The sequence below is a fragment of the Drosophila persimilis genome, unplaced genomic scaffold (assembly GCF_003286085.1).
Source record: "Drosophila persimilis strain 14011-0111.01,24,50 unplaced genomic scaffold, DperRS2 tig00000002-arrow-pilon, whole genome shotgun sequence".
NCBI classification, from domain to species: domain Eukaryota; kingdom Metazoa; phylum Arthropoda; class Insecta; order Diptera; family Drosophilidae; genus Drosophila; species Drosophila persimilis.
The window spans coordinates 18,843,058-18,860,758 of NW_020825289.1; the positions used below are offsets into that span (position 1 = coordinate 18,843,058).

Genomic DNA, 17,701 nt, shown 5'->3' on the forward strand with positions numbered 1-17,701 from the left:
TGTGGTCGTGATATTGGACCGCTCTATCGTCTTCAGGGAATTTCTTGGCCAGCCATAAATGATGACTTGATTTAGACGTTAGATTACTTTTGGTTCAGCTGATTAGATTTACGTTTCCAACTGGGCGATACGGCTCACAGCGGCCTGACCAATGTTGGTTTGCTTCTGGCCATCACGTTTAGTCGAATGCCAAATTCTGGCCTCCACACAAGTCCAAGAAAGTGCGGCTTTTAGGTAACTCGGATTAGCGGAATGGACAAACGATTGATTCTACTGCTTGTCGGTGTCGCTGTCTGGCTGAGCGGAAATGCCAGTGGCCAGAGAGGTAAGATTTGAGACGGGGTGTCCTTGGAAGAGCATACTCTGATCACAGGTCCAAAGGAGCAGCTATCAACCCATTCGGAGTGATAAGAACGTACTACTAATCCCCCTGATATGTCATTAGGATTTATTGTGCCCTCCACTAGGGAAATCGAAAATCAGCGATCCTATAGCTCCTTCCCTTTTTGTAGATCATCCACGAAAATGGGGCAGCGGTGAGCCGCATCCCATCAAATATGTGGAGGAGCAGAAGACCGCGTACTGGGTGGAGAAGGCCCAGGAAACCCTGCACGCCAAGCTGGCCGAGACGCAGGCGGCCCACACAAACGCGGCCAAGAATGTGATCATGTTCCTGGGCGACGGCATGTCCGTGCACACTGTGACCGCCACAAGGAACCTGCTCGGCGACAGTGCCGAAAAGGTCTACTTCGAGCAGTTCCCCTACACGGGCCTGTCCAAGACGTACTGCGTCAACCGTCAGGTGGCGGATTCGGCCTGCACTGCCACCGCCTATCTGGGCGGGGTCAAGGGCAACTACGGCACCATCGGCATCAATGCGAACGTAGCGCGCTACAGCTGCGACGGCGCCGCCATGGAGGAGAACCAGGTGGAGAGCATCGCCCAGTGGGCGCAGGAGGCGGGAAAGGATGCGGGCCTCGTGACCACGGCCAGGGTGACACACGCTTCTCCAGCGGGCGTCTATGCCCACATCGCTGACCGCAATTGGGAGAACGACTGGGAGGTGACGAACAGGCAGTGCAACACCGAGCAGACCCCGGACATAGCTCGTCAACTGGTGGAGGGGCAGGTGGGCAAGGCACTGAAGGTGATCCTCGGCGGCGGACGCCAGCAGTTCATCAACACCACGGTGAACGACGAGGAAGGCTATCCCGGCTACCGTACCGACGGACGGCACCTCATCAAGGACTGGCTGGCGGACAAGCAGGCGGCCAATGCCTCGGCCAACTATGTCTGGAGTCGGAAGGGTCTCAGCCTCGTGGATCTCGACAAGACCGAGTATCTGCTGGGTCTCTTTGCCACCTCTCATCTGCCCTATGACGGCGACCGGGCACGCAATCGCAGTCAGCTGGCGGATCCATCGCTGACCGAGCTGACGGAGGCGGCCATCCGGGTGCTGCAGCGCAACGAGAAGGGATTCTTTCTGTTCGTCGAGGGAGCCCGCATCGACATGGCCCACCACGACACCTATGCCAGGCGGTCCCTCGAGGACACGGCCGAGTTCGCGCGAGCTGTGCAGAAGGCGCGTGAGATGACCTCCGACGAGGATACTCTAATCGTGGTCACCGCGGATCACGCACATACCATGTCCATCAACGGGTATCCGGTGAGTGTTTGTCTCTTTGCAACAGAATTACGGGAGATTCGTCTAACACAATCCTCTTCTGTCTGTACCCCTGTATAGTATCGCGACCAGGAGATCTTCGGCCTGACCGATGACGATACCGACGATGATCTGCCCTATGCGATCCTTTCCTATGCCAATGGTCCCGGCTACAAGAGCGCCTTCAATCTGGCTGACGGCAGGGCTCGCCTCACCGAGAAGCTCACGGACAAAACGGACTTCCAGTTTCCCAGCATGGTGCCTCTCGATGCTGAGTCACACGGTGGCGACGACGTGGCAGTCTATGCCTCTGGTCCTTTTTCCCAGTTCTTTAGCGGCAACTACGAGCAGACCAATATTCCCGCTATGATGGCCCGGGCCGCAGGCATTGGACCGTATGGCAATATCCAGCCATAGGTGTTGCATCATATTCCTCTTCTGGGAAGAAATTCAATTAAAATGCAACAGAGTTAAATGAGTTTTTTAACTGGGATAGGTGGTGGGAGTGTCAAAGGGGAGTTCAGGATGGGTAATTCGATTCCTTCTAATCGAATGCCAATCGGCTGTTATGCTCCACATGCATCGAGCTACCCAGCAGAGCAATTTCCTGCTGAAGCTGAAGCTGTGGCTCTGTTTCTGGCTCTGGCTCTGGCTGGGGGTGCCACGTGAAAGCGAATTCAATTAACGGCAAACTGGCAGTCAACCTCAATCAGTCAATCACTTAGTCACCCAGTCACTCACTCACTCACTCAACGACAGAACCAATTGGTCAGGTGGGAAAACCAACCTGGAGGAGGTGTCTGCGTCTGTGCCTGACTAGTGGAAAACCCACCATCTGTGCATCTTTATTTCGTTATAAATCTAAGGAAATTTATGCTTGTCTATGCCAAAGGAACGAACCCCCATCCCAAACCCCCACACTCCAGTGTGCCACATTCGGATACATAAATGTGCTCCAGTTTTTGCTGTTGCCAAGCTAGTTACCATCGCATTTTGCCTGGTCCTTCGCCTCGCAGCTAGCCCCCCTTTTCGTTCCTGTGCGCTTCTCAAATGCAATTGGGTTGGAATAACAACAAGAACAGCAGCAGCGCGGCGCATCTTAAATTAGACATTTGTGCAGCCCCAGCGTGGCTTCACCCTAGAGCAGCCCGTGCCTGGATGATTGAATTATGCTTTCCATCAAGCGACATCAGCCAAGCAGCTTTGAAGATTCCCCATGCAGCGCTTAGCTAATGCTAATGTGTGCTGCGGTCGCCGACAGTAGGTACTCGTAAGGGAATACCTTGCAATACAACGATTATAGAGTGCTCTTCGGGCGGAAGAGAAAGTGTGCGTCGGGGTCACCAAAAGCAGACCATTCAGCATGGCATAATCTGGCAGCGACAGTGCTTGACCAATTCGTCTTATTTCCGATTTCACTTAGTGTCGCCAGGGGTTTTTTCTGTTTGGTTTAATTTCCGTTGCCTTTTTAATTTAACGAGATTCAGTTTAAATTTTCTGAGCCGAGAGCAGGCTGTTCCCGGCCCAAACTGGACATAATCAGAGGGTTTGGCTAGTGGAAGACTCACTGCAGCAGCAGAGTGGCAGCATTGGAGAAGCATTCGAGCTGTGTGAAAGCAGAAAGCCAAGAGCGCCCGATGACAAGACGGTTGGGTCGGTGTCGGTGCAGGCCTAGAAAACTAGGTCACAACTATATCTTTGTGTGTGTGTGTATGTGTAATGGTTCGGGTGGAAGTGCAACGGGGGGCTGGTGGGAAAAAAGAAGCGAAAGAAAAAGAAAACTAGTTGTGGTTGAGCGGAGCGTTGGGGTCTGGTTCTTGGTCTGCGCAAACTTTTCAAAAGCGACAAATCGAACAGGGAGGCTAAACGAAGAATTATGTACTATAGCACAACTCTTTTTTGAGCAGTGTATGTGTGTCCGTGGCCGTGTGTGTGTATCTGAGGGGCTACAAAAAGTCCGAGATGAAGCAGAAAAACCAAATATGCTCCAACTAATGGCGCTGCTGCTGACGCTGACTCAGCCGCAAAAAGAAGCTTTTAAATATACACGCACACGCTAGCCCACACACATGCAGCGGCAGCAGATACACACAGGCCGAACACGTGACTGTGTTGGACCGAGAGCTTTTTAACGAAACCCTGCTCTCTCTCTTTCGCGCGCGCGCGCACTTCTAAGCACGTTCAAATGGCCATGTACACGGCAGGCTGAGTCTTTGTAGCTGTAGCCTTGTAGCCTTGTAGCCAGGCCAGGCAGCAGGGGAATTTTTTCGCTGCGACGCTGGCTCAGCGTTGGCGTTTGCGTCAGCGTCTGCGCTGCGCTGCGCTTAAGTGTGCCACATTAATTTTTTTCGTGCCTCTGCCGTTGCCCCCCGTGCGCCCTTGCCGTTGTGGTTGCCAAGCGGTAACACAGCTACAAAAAACTCAACTCTTTGGTCATTTTTTATTTTTCACTTGGCTTTCTTCTCTTTTATCAGCCTTATGACAAATTCATGTGAATTGGCAGCCAAAACAAGACAAGGCGGGGGCAATAATGGGGAAAACGACTGCGATGACTGCAGCATTTCAATTAATGTTAAATTCGTGTCAAACACATACATACAACACAAAAGATAGCCTTCTGCAAAGGCATATACATATGTACATATTTACATACATACATATATAAACAGACACATTTTAGTTTTTCGCTCTCTGTGTAGCTGGCTCTCTCGCTCGTACACGGTCTGTGCATTTATCGACATTTCGTTGTGGCTCTGTTTACTTAACCCAAATGCTCCCCACCACCAACAGATGCCCCTCGAGCGATGACTTGTTCGTTGAGAAGGGGGTGTATGTATGTATACATATGGGGGGGCAGCTTATGTAAGCCTGCGGGTGCGGAAATGGACTACATATGTACAGGGCAAAGTGGGTGGAGAAGGGTCCCCGGACGCCCTTTTGCTCCTACAAATGAGCTTTTTTAAGTGGGGGGCCGCCAGCACCTCACCCATGCACACACACATACAGATGCAGATACACACACAAATGGTACCTCATTGGTAACGGTGAAAAGCTTAAGCATAGGGGAAGATTTCTCAAACGCATGATTGGATTTTTTATAATTTTGCAGTTTATACATTTTTATTCATTTATGTATATATACGTATATATATATATCAATGTATATATATTCTTAATTGATAATGTTACTTATTTCAATTTTAGTGGATTAGGATATCAATATTTCTTGTGTCGCAGTTTTGTTAATGAATATGTGTGTGTGCACAGCTAAATAAATACATACATACATCATATATGTACATCAGAATCGAATTCCGTAGCATGTTCATAATCATATCCGTTTTAGCCTATAGCTTGGGGCCACCTCCGCCTCCCGCCCTGATCCTCAACGAGTATGGTATGTCCTGCCATTATTATCAGCCTGGTTTGCTTTCCTTTAGATCAGATCCCCGTCCCGTCTCGAATGATGCTTCAATTCAGTTTAATTCAAAATACAATTTAACGTGCGTAAATACAATGAATGTTCTGGTTGCTATTTATGTGTATATATATATAATGTATGTATAATATAAACTAATAAAGTTGGGCTTTGCTCGCTGCTGCAGTGGGTGCGTGAGAGAGAGGGGCGACAGTACTGCTGCAATAACCTTCAAGATAGTCCTAACTGGCGCTGTTCACTATCTTCCACTGGCCCCATCCGCTCCAGTTGCACTCCGACGGCCACAATCAACACCGATTTGATTTACACATTACGTATTTATATTTAGAAATACAATTTTTATATATTTATATATAGATAATTGCTACGACTCATTGCCACACTCTCTACTGCATATCGTCCTCTGATCTCACACCATTATCTCTATCTCTACAAGGGATGACGATTACAGGGCTTACAATCTTAGGTTGGAGTTGGAGTCCAATGCATATTCCCATTTCAGTAAATAATTGTAAAAATATTAAAAAACAAGAACGTAGTGTAGTAGTATACAATGAATATAAGATCAGGCATTGATTGATTTTTGTGGCTTTGTCGGCACATTTTAAAAATTAAAGTACAGTAAACGATGAGAACTAACTGAAGAACCTCTTGTTTTAGGTTTAGGTTTAGATGTGACAAAACAATATATATCATAGAGTTAAGGGACTTGACTTGACTTGAGAATTTTACAATTATTCTTCCTCTACTTCGATTTATGTCTATCAGTATCCCGCCCGTTTGAGAGTGGGCGCCATAGGGTATATCATCTTTGTGTGGTTGTTCATGAATGAATTTGTATGTATACATATATAAAATGTTGTTGTTGCTACCGTCTCTTTATGGATTTTCCTCTGATTGTTCTTATTAAGTCTGTAGCAACAACCATCTACATATTTACATCGCATTTGTTAGTTTTTTCACATTTTCATTGTACGTTTTTGCAATTTTTTTGTTGAAAATATTTTTCATTTTTCTTTGCTTTTCTCGATTTTTTTCTCATTTTGTTTTTTCTTTTTTGATTACTTTACAACAGTTTTTTTTTTTTACATTTCTATTAAAAATTTATAACATTCTCTTACTTTTGTTTTTGTTTGTGAAGAGGTGCATTTAAAATGTTACAATCGTTTCCTCTTGCTCGAGTTTCGGGGTTTCGTTTCTTATCGACGACCACGGCAGTTAGGCCTGGCCTGCTGTTCTTATTGTTTCGGTTTCTGGTTCTGTTTTTGTGGCTTATGATGTTTTTCTGCGTAATTTGACTGTTTCCTTAAAAACGATGTACTAACAACTAAACAGAATAATAAATTGTAGAATTCAATTAACGGCTGCTTGCAGTGGGATGGGGCATGGGGCTGGGGGCTACTGCCTGCGTCTGCCTCTAAGGGCACAGACCTGCTGGCAGAAGCGGCGAACCGTAGCGTTTTCTCAGTTAATGTTGCCCACCTCCTGGCTCTCTCCATCGACGATGGCCATGTTCAGCTGCTGGGTGACGTTCGACTTGGCCAGGCAGGAGCGAGCCACAGATTCGAAGAGCCTGGAAAAAGAGAGATTCGATTCATGTTTAATTATCAAACCAACATATCCTCCAAGTACTATATCTTTTTTTGTAAAAAAAAAAAAAAAAAAGTAATAAACATAAATTGAAAAAAGGTAACATGCAAGGGCTTGGTGATCGTATGAATTAGTTTGTTTTTAGTCAGGAATCTTGCTACTTATTGATTGCAGAACCACACCTTTCAGGTGAAGAAATCCCTAAATGAGAAGCAAACATTCACAATAAAATCTGAAAACAGAATGGGCGAATAGAACAGAACATGAATAAGATGGGATGGGGGTGGAACTAAGATGTGGCATACGGCGTACGATAAATCTACACAAAGTACTAACAAAAGCTACAACAAATTAAAGCAGAGTGTTCCAACAACTTACTTGGTTATCTCCGGAGCACAGTGCACAAAATCGTGATCCCAGAACTTGTAGATGGGGTTCTTGATCAGCTCAATGAAGGTGATGAGCAGACCCCACGGATGCGGCCGGTTCACAATCAAACGCTCGAGTAGAACACGCGTGATTTGCTCCTGGATCGCCTCCGAGTTTGCCTCGGCAAACAAGTGCAAGACGGCACAGCTAAAGTAGTGCGTGTGGCTGTTGGGATACCGCAACTGATTGGCAATCGCATTGAGGAACAGATAGCGACCCTCAGTGTCCAAGTCAACGGCCAGATTCTGGAAGATATCCATGTGCGCGCTGTGTGCAATATTGGAAGTGTTGGGCACAAAGTTTTTGTTCCTGCAACGAGACATTATTTTGCTTCATTAGTTCCGACAATCAAATGTGGAATGCTCTTTAAAACCTCCTACCTGATGAGAGCAATCGCCTGTGTGCCCACATACATGACCAGGGCATTCATCAGTGTCATGTTGTAGCGGGTGCCCGGCTCACTGGTCACCTGCAGATGGCCGCGCAGCTCCGAGAGGAAGGTGACTGGGGCGCGTGCCTTGAGGTAAGAGTCGAGGTCCTTCTTGAAGTTCGGCGGCTTGATGTTCACGATGTAGCTGCTGAGCACCTTGGGGGCATTGCTGCTGTCCGAGAGCATGTCCACCTTGAGGTTGGGCGTGAAGGGGTCGGGCAGGCGCATGTTGCGCGGGAATGCCGACAGGATGATGTTGCGCATCTGAACACAGTTGGGCGGTATGGTGTCGCAGAACCCGAAATGATAGTCGCACAGGAACTCTGGAAAGTCGTGCAGCAGCACCAGCAGGACGCGCAAGGTGCCCTTGTAGAGGAGCTGCACGGGTTTGCCCAGCTCCGTGTTGCGCAAGAATGGAGCCAGATATTTGAAAAGATCCTGCAGCAGCTGGGCGTACAGCGGCCAGCCCTTCTGGCCGGGTATCTGAACGAGTATCCGGCCGAGGAAGACGCGGTGTGAAATGAGCTCCAGCCAGGCAAAGCAGAAGCCGGGCGCCACACTGGGTTTGAGCTGGTGGTATGTGTAGGCAAACGCCGACACAATGCTGTGCATCAGCGAGTCCAGGTTGACATCGGCCGAGCACAGCTCCATGAAGAGCATCATGAAGAACCGGTGGTAGCCCACCTGCTGGAAGCTAACGCCACGCATCTCGTGATCCTTGAGCAGTGTGCCCAGCACAATGCCCAGCACCTTGTTCAGCAGGTTGATCTTGGTTGTGGGGTTACCCGGTTCGCCAGAGTGTCGCACGAGCATCGCAATCAGATGCACAAACGCATCGATCCACTGGAATATCTTGTTCTTCGCCTGGTTAATGGGCATGCTCGGATCCGCAAACATGCGGTACACCACATCCGTGCAGATGTTCGTCGCCTGCCGGAAGAAGCGTGTGATCAAATCGTCTGTCTTTAGTATCCCATAGGTGTTCATCTTCTGGACAAAGGCCCCAAAGTTCCGGGCATCGCGCGTCGTCTGTTGGGTCTGCTGTGCGTAGAGGGCCACCCAGTCCTTGAGCAAGAACTCGGTCTTCTCCTGCAAGCCTGGCGGATCGTCTGTGTCGCATGACTGTTTGGAACAAAAGATATTAACAAAAAGGATTAGTTTTTCGTCGAAAGGAGCTAGGGAGATAAGAGTAAGACTGAGAGGGAAGGACTTACCCTAACGTGAAGCATGCCGGAGTGTATGTACTGGGAGGCACCGGCCAGAGAACGCTCGTTGGCATTGAACGGACTGTAGTCAGCGGTGGAGTTGAAGTTGCCGGACCACAGTGTATCGATGGCATTGACAATGCACTCGGGATACCGATGGCGATGTTGGGTGAGACGGCCGAGCAGCTCGACGGTGGCCATGAACTCGTTGTCGGACACAATGTTAATGGCACGATCCTCCACAATAAGGCGCTCGATCAGACCAATTCCAAACGAGATGGCCATGTAATTGTTGCCATTGTCCATGCAGTCGCGCAGCATTCCATCGAACTGATTGAGGTTGACAAAGTGCGCAGTGATCAGGGCACGGGCGGCCTCCACGTTGAAGCGGGCTTCCTCGCGGATTTCGAAGAAGCACTTGGTCACCGCTCGCTCGGTGTTGGGGGCCCCAAAGCTGTTGTGCAGCAGACTGAGGATGCGCAGGTGAATGTCGCGATATAGCTTCATCTGCTCCAAGTGCTCCTGGACGTTGATGAGTCCCTCGGTGAGACCCTCGACGGCGCGGGTCAGCAGAATGAACGCAGACTCCTGATCGCGCAGACGACGCGTGGACATCAGGGCGTTGAGGAGCATGTGCATTTTGCCGGCCTGCAGCTGCAGCGTCGGCACATTAATGGCCGTGTTCATAAAGGCCTCCATTTTGGCGGCCACTTCGGCGTACACCATGCTGCTGTCATCGTTGGCGAACACATTCGGCGGTGGCAGGTCCTGCGGCTTGGGAGCGAACAGGGCAATGTCCCTGTCGCTCATCTGCTGGAATCCCGGAATGGTGCGAGCAAACTCCGAGTAGACCGCATACAGTGTGGCCGGGGCAGCGCCCACCTTGATGCGCACAGCCTCGGGCAGTCGCTCCTGCTGATAGCTCAAGATCTGGGCATCCACAAAGCGACTTCCCTCCTCGCGGGCAATCTTCCGCGTCTCGATGTCGGTGGAAAGGCGCCGATCGATCTCGAGGGCCGCCTTCTCGGCCGATGTCTTCTGGATGAAGGCGCACACCAGCTCCACATTCTCGCTGGCCAGCTGCATGGAGGCGGCCTGAATCTCTGAGAGGCTGGGCATGCCCGTCAGAGCCGACACAAAGGCTTTGTGTAGATTCTGGCTAATGGCGCGCGCGATCTCGTCTTTGCCGGTAATCATGGCCATGCCGGCAGCCAGATTGCGCACCATTTGGTGGGCAGCTGTGCGCATGCGGTTCTCATCCGCATCCAGGGCAAAGTCCTTGCGTATGATCTGCTCTGTGGTGGCGCAGGCGATGCGGATGCTGCGATCCACGACGGGCTGCAGCCAATCGGTAATGGTGCGCTCCACGGCATTTATGACGATGTGCTTGATGCCCGGATTGGCGTGCAGGAAGGGTATGTTGGGTGGCAGCACCAGCTGCTGGGCTATTAGCTGGAAGTTGGTCACGTTGACCTCCACGTAAGAGTAGCGTGGCTCTGGAGGTGGCAGGGACACCTGACTGGGATCGATGGGCAGACTGGGCGAGGCAACCGATCCTGATGCGTTGTTCGAGCCTCCTCCAGCAGCGTTCATCATCATGGCTGCCGCCTGGGCGGCATCCACCTCCGCTGGAGGCGGTGGAGGAGGTTGCTGTTGCTGCTGCTGCTGCTGTTGTTGCTGTGGTGGCGGCTGCTGCTGCTGCTGTTGTTGTTGTTGTTGCTGCTGCTGTTGTTGCTGCTGCTGCTGCGGCGGCGGTGGCTGTTGGATCGCTTGGATTGCTGCCGGCGAAGGCACAGATTCCGTCTGCTTGGGCTTCGGCTGGGACATTTGCTGCTCGATGTGCAGGGCCCGGGTGGGATCCTTCAGGTAGATGACTGGCCGCAACTTGGCCAACTCCAGATTGAGTGTTTTGCAGAGAACTTCGATTTCGAACTTAAGGTTCAGCTTGAGATCCGGCTCCTGATGCAGTTCCCCCAGCACATACATGATGCCCATTGTCCAGGGATTGGGGGATCGGAAGATTTTCGACTTTGCCGACGATTCCAAGATCTTTGCCACAAAAGGCACAACGAACAGTAGCTCCTGCTGCCCCTTGTGATAGGCCTCGGCCAGTAGCGACTTGAGATCGAGGTCAAGCTGCAGAATGGGTCGGTTGCGACCCAGGGTCATCATGCCCAGCCAGTGGCCGAGATTCTTCAGCAGACTGCGGTCCGAGAAGTTGATCACACCCTTGTCGGAGCGCAGCAGCACCTTGATGTTGCGCAGCGTCTCCTTGGTCACAAAACGATTGATCTCGCCGTTCTTGAGCGCATCCAGAAAGTTGTAGTAGAGCGTGTGAAAGTTGAACTCCATGGAGGCTCGCTTGAGGACTAGATACTGGGCCAGCCATGGCCAATACTCCTGGGTCATAATCTCCTTGATCTCATCGCACTTTTGCGGTATGTTCAGCTGACTGAGATTGTTGAATATAAAGGCCGTCTTGTCCTGCACCGGTTCCGGCGGCACCGTCACCTTCTCCTCCTGATTGGCCACCAGCAGAGTGTCGATATTCGTCGCATTGGCAATGGACTTCATGCGCGTGGCATGCGACACAGCCACAGTGGGCTTCTGGCCGGAGCTGGGAGCTGCAGTTGCCGGCACATGACCTAAGAATCGAAAGAAAACACAAACGTTAGCTATTTTGCAGCGTTCAGTCCGCTACTGAATGGCTTACCTTGCATGGCACTAGTGCGATAGAGCGGTTCCGTCGGTGGTCCTGTGGCCAGGGCCGAGATTGTGTTGCTCAGGCCCACCAGCTTATGCGGCGGGGGCTCCTGGCCGTGCATCCCATATTCCACATACTGGATGAGGTGCTGCGGAAAGTCCGAGAAGTGCGGAATGGAGCGGATATGCTCGCAGTACTTGTTGTATGTGTGGAGTCGTGTCTTGAAACGATCGAGGGCCGTCACTCCAAAGTAATAGAGCTTGGAGCCGTCTGGCTTGCGCAGGGCATCCAGGACGCAGCGCAGCGAGAGACCGAGCGCCACGAAAGTGGGCACCAGGTTGCGGTCTATGATGCCGCCAAACAGTTGAGCGGTGATCTGTAGCTCCTTTTCCGGATACTGGCAGAAGAAGCGATACTCCTCGAACAGGTTTCGCAGCATGCACAGGAAGACCTCCTGCTCCCGTCGATTGCTGGACTCCTTGAAGCGCTGCAGTATGTCCAGCACTTCGTCAATCGAGAGCGTCGGATTGGGCTGATGGTTGTATATGCGTTGGAAATACGAGTTCACCTCATCCTCCACCTCCTTGGACACGGGTATCTGCAGGTCAGCCATCACCGGATTGTTGGGATTGGGTGCCGTCGGCGGTGCCGATGATGGTGTCGGCGGCTGTTGCGATCCCCCGGGTAGCATGCGACCCAGATTTCCGACATTCGGTGGCGGCGGTAGTGGCTGCGGCATCTGCATGGGATTCAGAGGATAGGGGCTGCCTCCGGGACCCATCAGGCGGGACGGAGATGCTGGAGTAGTAGAAACCATGTTATCTATAGGTAATGTAAATCCAATTACACATACAGGCTACACGCACACCCATACACAGAGAGATACAGGGAGAGAGGAGCACAGAACAGGAGGAAGGGAGAACAAAAAATGCTTTCACTTACTTAACATATTTCCAAAGTTGAAGGCTCCATTCGGTCCACTCAGATTGAGGCCTGCCAGATTGTTTGACATATTGGTGAGTGGATCTATGCCGGGGCCAAACATTTGCTGGGCATTGAGGCTGCCGGAGAAGGGCTGCTGCTGTTGCTGCTGCTGCTGCGGTGATGGGGGAACAATGCCTCCGGGTAGATCCATCCCGCGATGACGCAGAATACTCGGCGGCGGTGGCGGCACCAGACCGGGCTGCTGTTGTTGTTGCTGCTGCTGCTGCTGTTGGGCACGTGCCTTATTCGCCATAATGGCCACATTGGCGGTCATCTGCATGATCATCTCGACCATCTCGGGCTGCATGCAACTGTTGATGCACGTCTGGAGGGAATTGATCATCGTGGTTACCGTCTCGGGCAGCAGCTGGGCCTGTTTCGGTGGCAACTGTTCCTCGGGCACCTTGGCATTGGCCACCTGTGGGCAGCGCCGCAGCAGCACCTTTATCATGGCCTGCATGAAGGGCTCACCATGATCGCGGATCTTATCGGTCAGCCATTTCTCCAGCTTCAAGTACTCCCGCCTGGAGGCCAGGCAAGCCAGATCGATGATGAACAGAAAGGAGCGTGCATTCAGGAGCGACGAGAGGGCCTTCAGGTCCTGGGCGAGATCGAGAATGCGCGACAGCTTCACCTGATCAAAGTCGCTGCTACGCAGATACCACTCGGACATGGCGTTCATAATGTTCGGCCGCAGCGAGAAGTTGGTCGAGCTCCAGGCGCTGGCCAGGATCACATTCGAGTTGGGATGATTGTTGAGGAACGTCGGTATCAGCAAATTGAACAAGTCCTGCCGCAGCGGTGTCAGTGGTGGATTTATGTGCAGCAGTGCCAAAAACAGGACGTCCGGGCAGTTCTGTGCAGGGAACTTGAACAGCTCATGGACCTGCGTGTAGTAGCCCTTGTCCGCAATAGAGAGCAGGACCTCGACAAGGTGGAGGGACTTCCAGGCCGAAATCTCCTTATTGTCCGCATCCGGTGCCGTCTTCAGGACATCCAGCGTTGGCTGACTGAACACAAAGTCGGCAAAGGAGAACAGATCCGGATTCTTTAGCAGCGTAGAGATCAGCGACAGCTGACCCTCCGTGTTGGCCCAGTGGCGGTAAATGCATTCTGGATGTGGAAAGATGTTCGACTGTGTGGCCAGTCGCAGAATTGTCAACAGCAGGTCCAAGCCGATGCGATCCTTCAGCACAAACTCGGGATGATCGAGCTCTGAAATTTTCGAAAGCGTCATTGAATGGAATGACAGATATTGCTTACGCTTGCTAGTCCCTAGCCTCACCAATGCAAACGTCCTTCCAGTTGAGCTGTGGCACCAGTTCCTTGAGTGCCTGCACAAAGACATCCGGCTTCCATGTCTGTGTGGCATCTGTCGTCTCCTTCTTGTCCTTCTTATCACTGGACGAGCTGCCTCCACCGTCGCTGGCTCCATCGTTGTTGTTACTGTTGCTGCTTGAGTTCTGTCCCTGCTGCGCTGGGGTGGCCTGTGCTTGTGACGAGCCCCCGCTACTGTTGCTGCCACCGCCTTGACCCTGTCCAGGCCAGAAATTAGCTGGCGTCGGTAGATTTACATTACAATCGAGCAAAGACGAGTGCCGCCGGCACATGAGACCAACGATTTTGGCAACATCTTTTGGCTGGAGTTCGGTGCGCTCTCGTTCGCGAGAGCACAGGTGATTTTTACACTCTTCGACGCTCGATGTAAATTCGTAACCGATTTCAAGGATTAGATTAATCCAAGATGTGTCCATAATATTATTTTTACCCTGCAAAAATGTATCCGAATATTTGATTATGGCATGGGATGGAACAAAGTACCTTCTATTCTTGTACCCACCTGGTTTGTGAATATTATTTCGCTTAAATGATCATAGATATCCTCGATTCCAACCTCATTCAAGGCATCCGTGCCGCAACTGTTGCTGCTGGTGCTGGGGCTGATGCTGCTGCTGGCCGTCTCTATCTCTGTCGTTGTCGTTGCCTCAGCCTCTGCATCAGTTTCGCTGGCGTTGGCCCTAACTGGATTCGAGGTCGCCGCCGTCGTTGAGCCGTAAAGGAATGGCGCCAAAATCAAAGGCACCGCCTGCCGCGGAAACTCCTCACGTAGTTTGATCAAAAATTGCTCGTGCAGCTTCGGCGTCACGTAAATTTTGAGGCAGCACAGCAAATACTGCAGAAGATCGATCGATATATCTTGCAGTCCACTGGTAGCTGAGGAGCTGTTGTTGTTCCCCAAATAGGAATCGAGCAGCTCGGTTATGGAACCTCGCAAGCAGTCTCTGGCCGATTCTCGAAGCTCTGGATGCGACGAGTGGGTCACCGCCAAGGCAAATACGCACTCGCAGAGCTTGTTTATGCCGGTCAGTCTGCACACCTGGCCAATGAGCTCTGCTGTCTCAGACGGCTTGAGAGACTGATCGAAGAGAGGGATCAAGAATCCATTTCGCAATGGAAAAAATGTATGCTTACTTACCTTTTGGCTGTTGGCAAAGTGCTGGTCAAACGCGAAGCAGATGTTGGACACAAACGAGGAGCTTTGCAACTGCCGCTGCAACTGGCCACCGAGTAATTTGGCTTGCAACTGGACGGTGACGGTCGGCGATGGGTCACTGAAGTTGATCGCAGTGAACAGATAGCGCAGACTGCTACGATCAGCTTCCAGGCCGTGGTCTTTGATGAACTGCAAGGAGAGTGGAAGAGGGGACAGAGAATGGCATTGGTAATTGAAGCGGAGCACAGGATTAGGTAGGACCTGCGCCCGCACTGCTGCGCCAGGAGCAGCACCTTCTTGCAATTGCAGAGTCATATTTATAAAATATTGAGAGTGGCCGATTTTTATTGAAAACTTTTGCAATTTTGACGGGCACTAAGACCTGTCGTGTCTATTTAATAACAAAACTTGATTTAAAGCTCCAGGCTCCTTTAAGGGCTGTTTCGTTTCGAAATTTACGTTTGCTCGAACGGTGACGGTGGGGGGGACGGAGACCCAAGGTTTCGTTTCAGTTCAGATTTGCTTTGAAGGTGCGCGCAGAAGCGAGACAACAGCTGTGACCGTGTGTCGTCGCAGCTGCTGCACAACAAAAAAAAATTACACACAAAAGTACTCGACACTCACATTCGCTCAACTTTCAACGTTACATGGAAAAAGAGGTGCGGGAGAGAAGAGGAGCTGAAGAAAAAAGACTGCCAGCAGATTGTATTTTCAGCAAAAAGAAAGTGGCCTGGTCGCAAATATTATACACCATAACTATTTAATAAACTTACAACTTCCAATGGCTTGGTCAACTATGCGCCCAATAAAAGGAAAAAAGGGGAGTGAGGGTAAAAACCCTTTGGCTTGGGCTATAGTTTCCCTTTTCGTTGTTCGTTTTTTCAGCTCGGTTCCGTAAAATTTTCGTTCAAATTTTCACAGCTCCCACTCCGTGCAGCAGGCTGCATTCACGTACGCGGTAAATTGTAACTAATTCATATAAATTTATACATTTTAAATAACTTTTAACTTAAACAAACCGGGAAGAAATCGCACAACGCTGTGCAGAGAAATTTTTTCTGCCTACTTCCACAAAAAACTGTAATGGCGTCGGCAAAAATGCACGAGCGAGTGAAATGGCAATATATTGCCACTGAGTCAATTGGCAACACTGGCCAAGGTCCGATATGTGCTAACCAGTGCTGCCATTTTAGCTTATTTTAAGCTAGAATTTACAAAATGCCAAAAGTGTTTTATAAACAAAATTTCCATGAATTTAAGGAGGGGCTACGCAACTGATCCCACAAAAGCGTACTACTGCTTTTGTAAAGCAACAATTATCCATTATTTTGATGTGTTTTTATGGTTAGCTTCTTTTTTAATTTTTAGCTTATTCTATTCTTCAATCTAGCTTATGGTGACTCTCAAAATCTGGCATCACTGGTGCTAACCTTCGCAACACTTGAAATCGGTTTTTCTTGTTGTTTTTGTTGACAAATTGTTTTCTTTCTATCCCAAAATTGGTATTGAGGCGAGAAAAACATGAATAAATCTGAACGTACCTGGTTTATTTGCTCGCTGGTTTCATTAAAATTTCGCTTGTTCACGTGTTTGACCAAATTACGAAGCTGCGTTGGCGGTGTTTTCAAGTTCTCTACGTTCATAATTCTACGTAGCAATTGTCAATTCTTGAACGGATGTCGGGGGAGTTATCTTGTTGTTGTTGTTGTTGTTTTTGGGGCAGCCAGAAATTTCGAATACACGACACATCCAATGCCACTGTATTGGTGATATTTGACGTATGTTTTGCTTCTTCTTGCTGTCGATTTTCTTTTCAATTGCGGCGTAAAAGGCTATCTAGTATACCGACTGTTTTCTTTTTTTGACATAGTTTTGTTATATGTATTAATTCTTATTGCATGGCTATGGCTGGGCCCCCGGGTGGGAAGGGGGCCTTCAGCAGCTCTACATCACAAAGAGCATTTATTTACACACTTTGAACGATAAAAAGATGAAGAATCGGCCTTCGTTCGTTAACTAAAACTGCCTCGTCCTTGTCTTGTCGAAATATTGTCACTGGCTCACGTAATAAAATAATATGAATCAATCCGCACACCTACAGCAAAAACAGAAATGAACTCGCGCACACACACAAGCACAAAGAGATATATTTCTTGGCTCCGGTTCGTCAGGTCCTCAGGCGAGCCTCGCTGTCCACGTTACACTTTTTACTTTTATATTCTTTTAAATTCGAAATTTTAAGATTCGATCGACAGACCACTGGGAACTCCCAAAACAGTTGTTTGCACTCCTCGTTGATTTTGTAAATGATTTCCAGTTTTCCCTCAGAAATATACCGAAAATACGTCACAAAATTCAAAATATATCGTAAATATACTGACGCATGATTTGTATTCATATTCCTCGTTTTCGATATTCGGTTTAGGATTACTAGCTAGCTAGGACCCTCAGTTCAGAACTCATAGTTTTATCCGATTGATAAATCAATTTCCTACCAAACTGGCTAATTAAGGTAATCATATTTATGGCGAATGATCAGGAATTTCAATTCGATGCTGATCATGCAATTTTATTCCATGTGGGCCTCTTAAAATATACTAGAAAATACTATGAAAAGTGTAAAATTTGCATGGTGTGTGAGCTACACATGGTGGTCAAACTAAAATAAGGTTTAAACAAAACAGAAGTGCGAACGGTATAAAACGTAAGAGTATGGGATGTAGGGCAAGTTTTGCGATGAAAACGGGAAATGTGCCACAAAAT

At 49.5% G+C, this 17,701-nt stretch overlaps 2 protein-coding genes across 2 annotated transcripts; one reads left to right on the top strand and one right to left on the bottom strand.

Moving 5' to 3' along the window:
- The first annotated feature begins 206 nt into the window (after positions 1-206).
- On the top strand, positions 207-2,138 carry LOC6592947 (membrane-bound alkaline phosphatase). The gene is made up of 3 exons (XM_002017655.2): positions 207-325; positions 513-1,666; positions 1,745-2,138. The coding sequence occupies exons 1-3, from the start codon at positions 253-255 to the stop codon at positions 2,078-2,080; spliced, it is 1,563 nt and encodes a 520-aa protein (XP_002017691.1). The 5' UTR covers positions 207-252; the 3' UTR covers positions 2,081-2,138.
- Positions 2,139-6,144: 4,006 nt separating this feature from the next.
- On the bottom strand, positions 6,145-17,194 carry LOC6592945 (CCR4-NOT transcription complex subunit 1). The gene is made up of 11 exons (XM_026986926.1): positions 16,480-17,194; positions 14,921-15,127; positions 14,285-14,860; positions 13,730-14,213; positions 12,403-13,659; positions 11,470-12,258; positions 10,536-11,401; positions 8,766-10,478; positions 7,502-8,673; positions 7,071-7,430; positions 6,145-6,675 (listed from the first exon to the last, which is right to left on the bottom strand). The coding sequence occupies exons 1-11, from the start codon at positions 16,579-16,581 to the stop codon at positions 6,567-6,569; spliced, it is 7,635 nt and encodes a 2,544-aa protein (XP_026842727.1). The 5' UTR covers positions 16,582-17,194; the 3' UTR covers positions 6,145-6,566.
- Between the last annotated feature and the right edge of the window lie 507 nt (positions 17,195-17,701).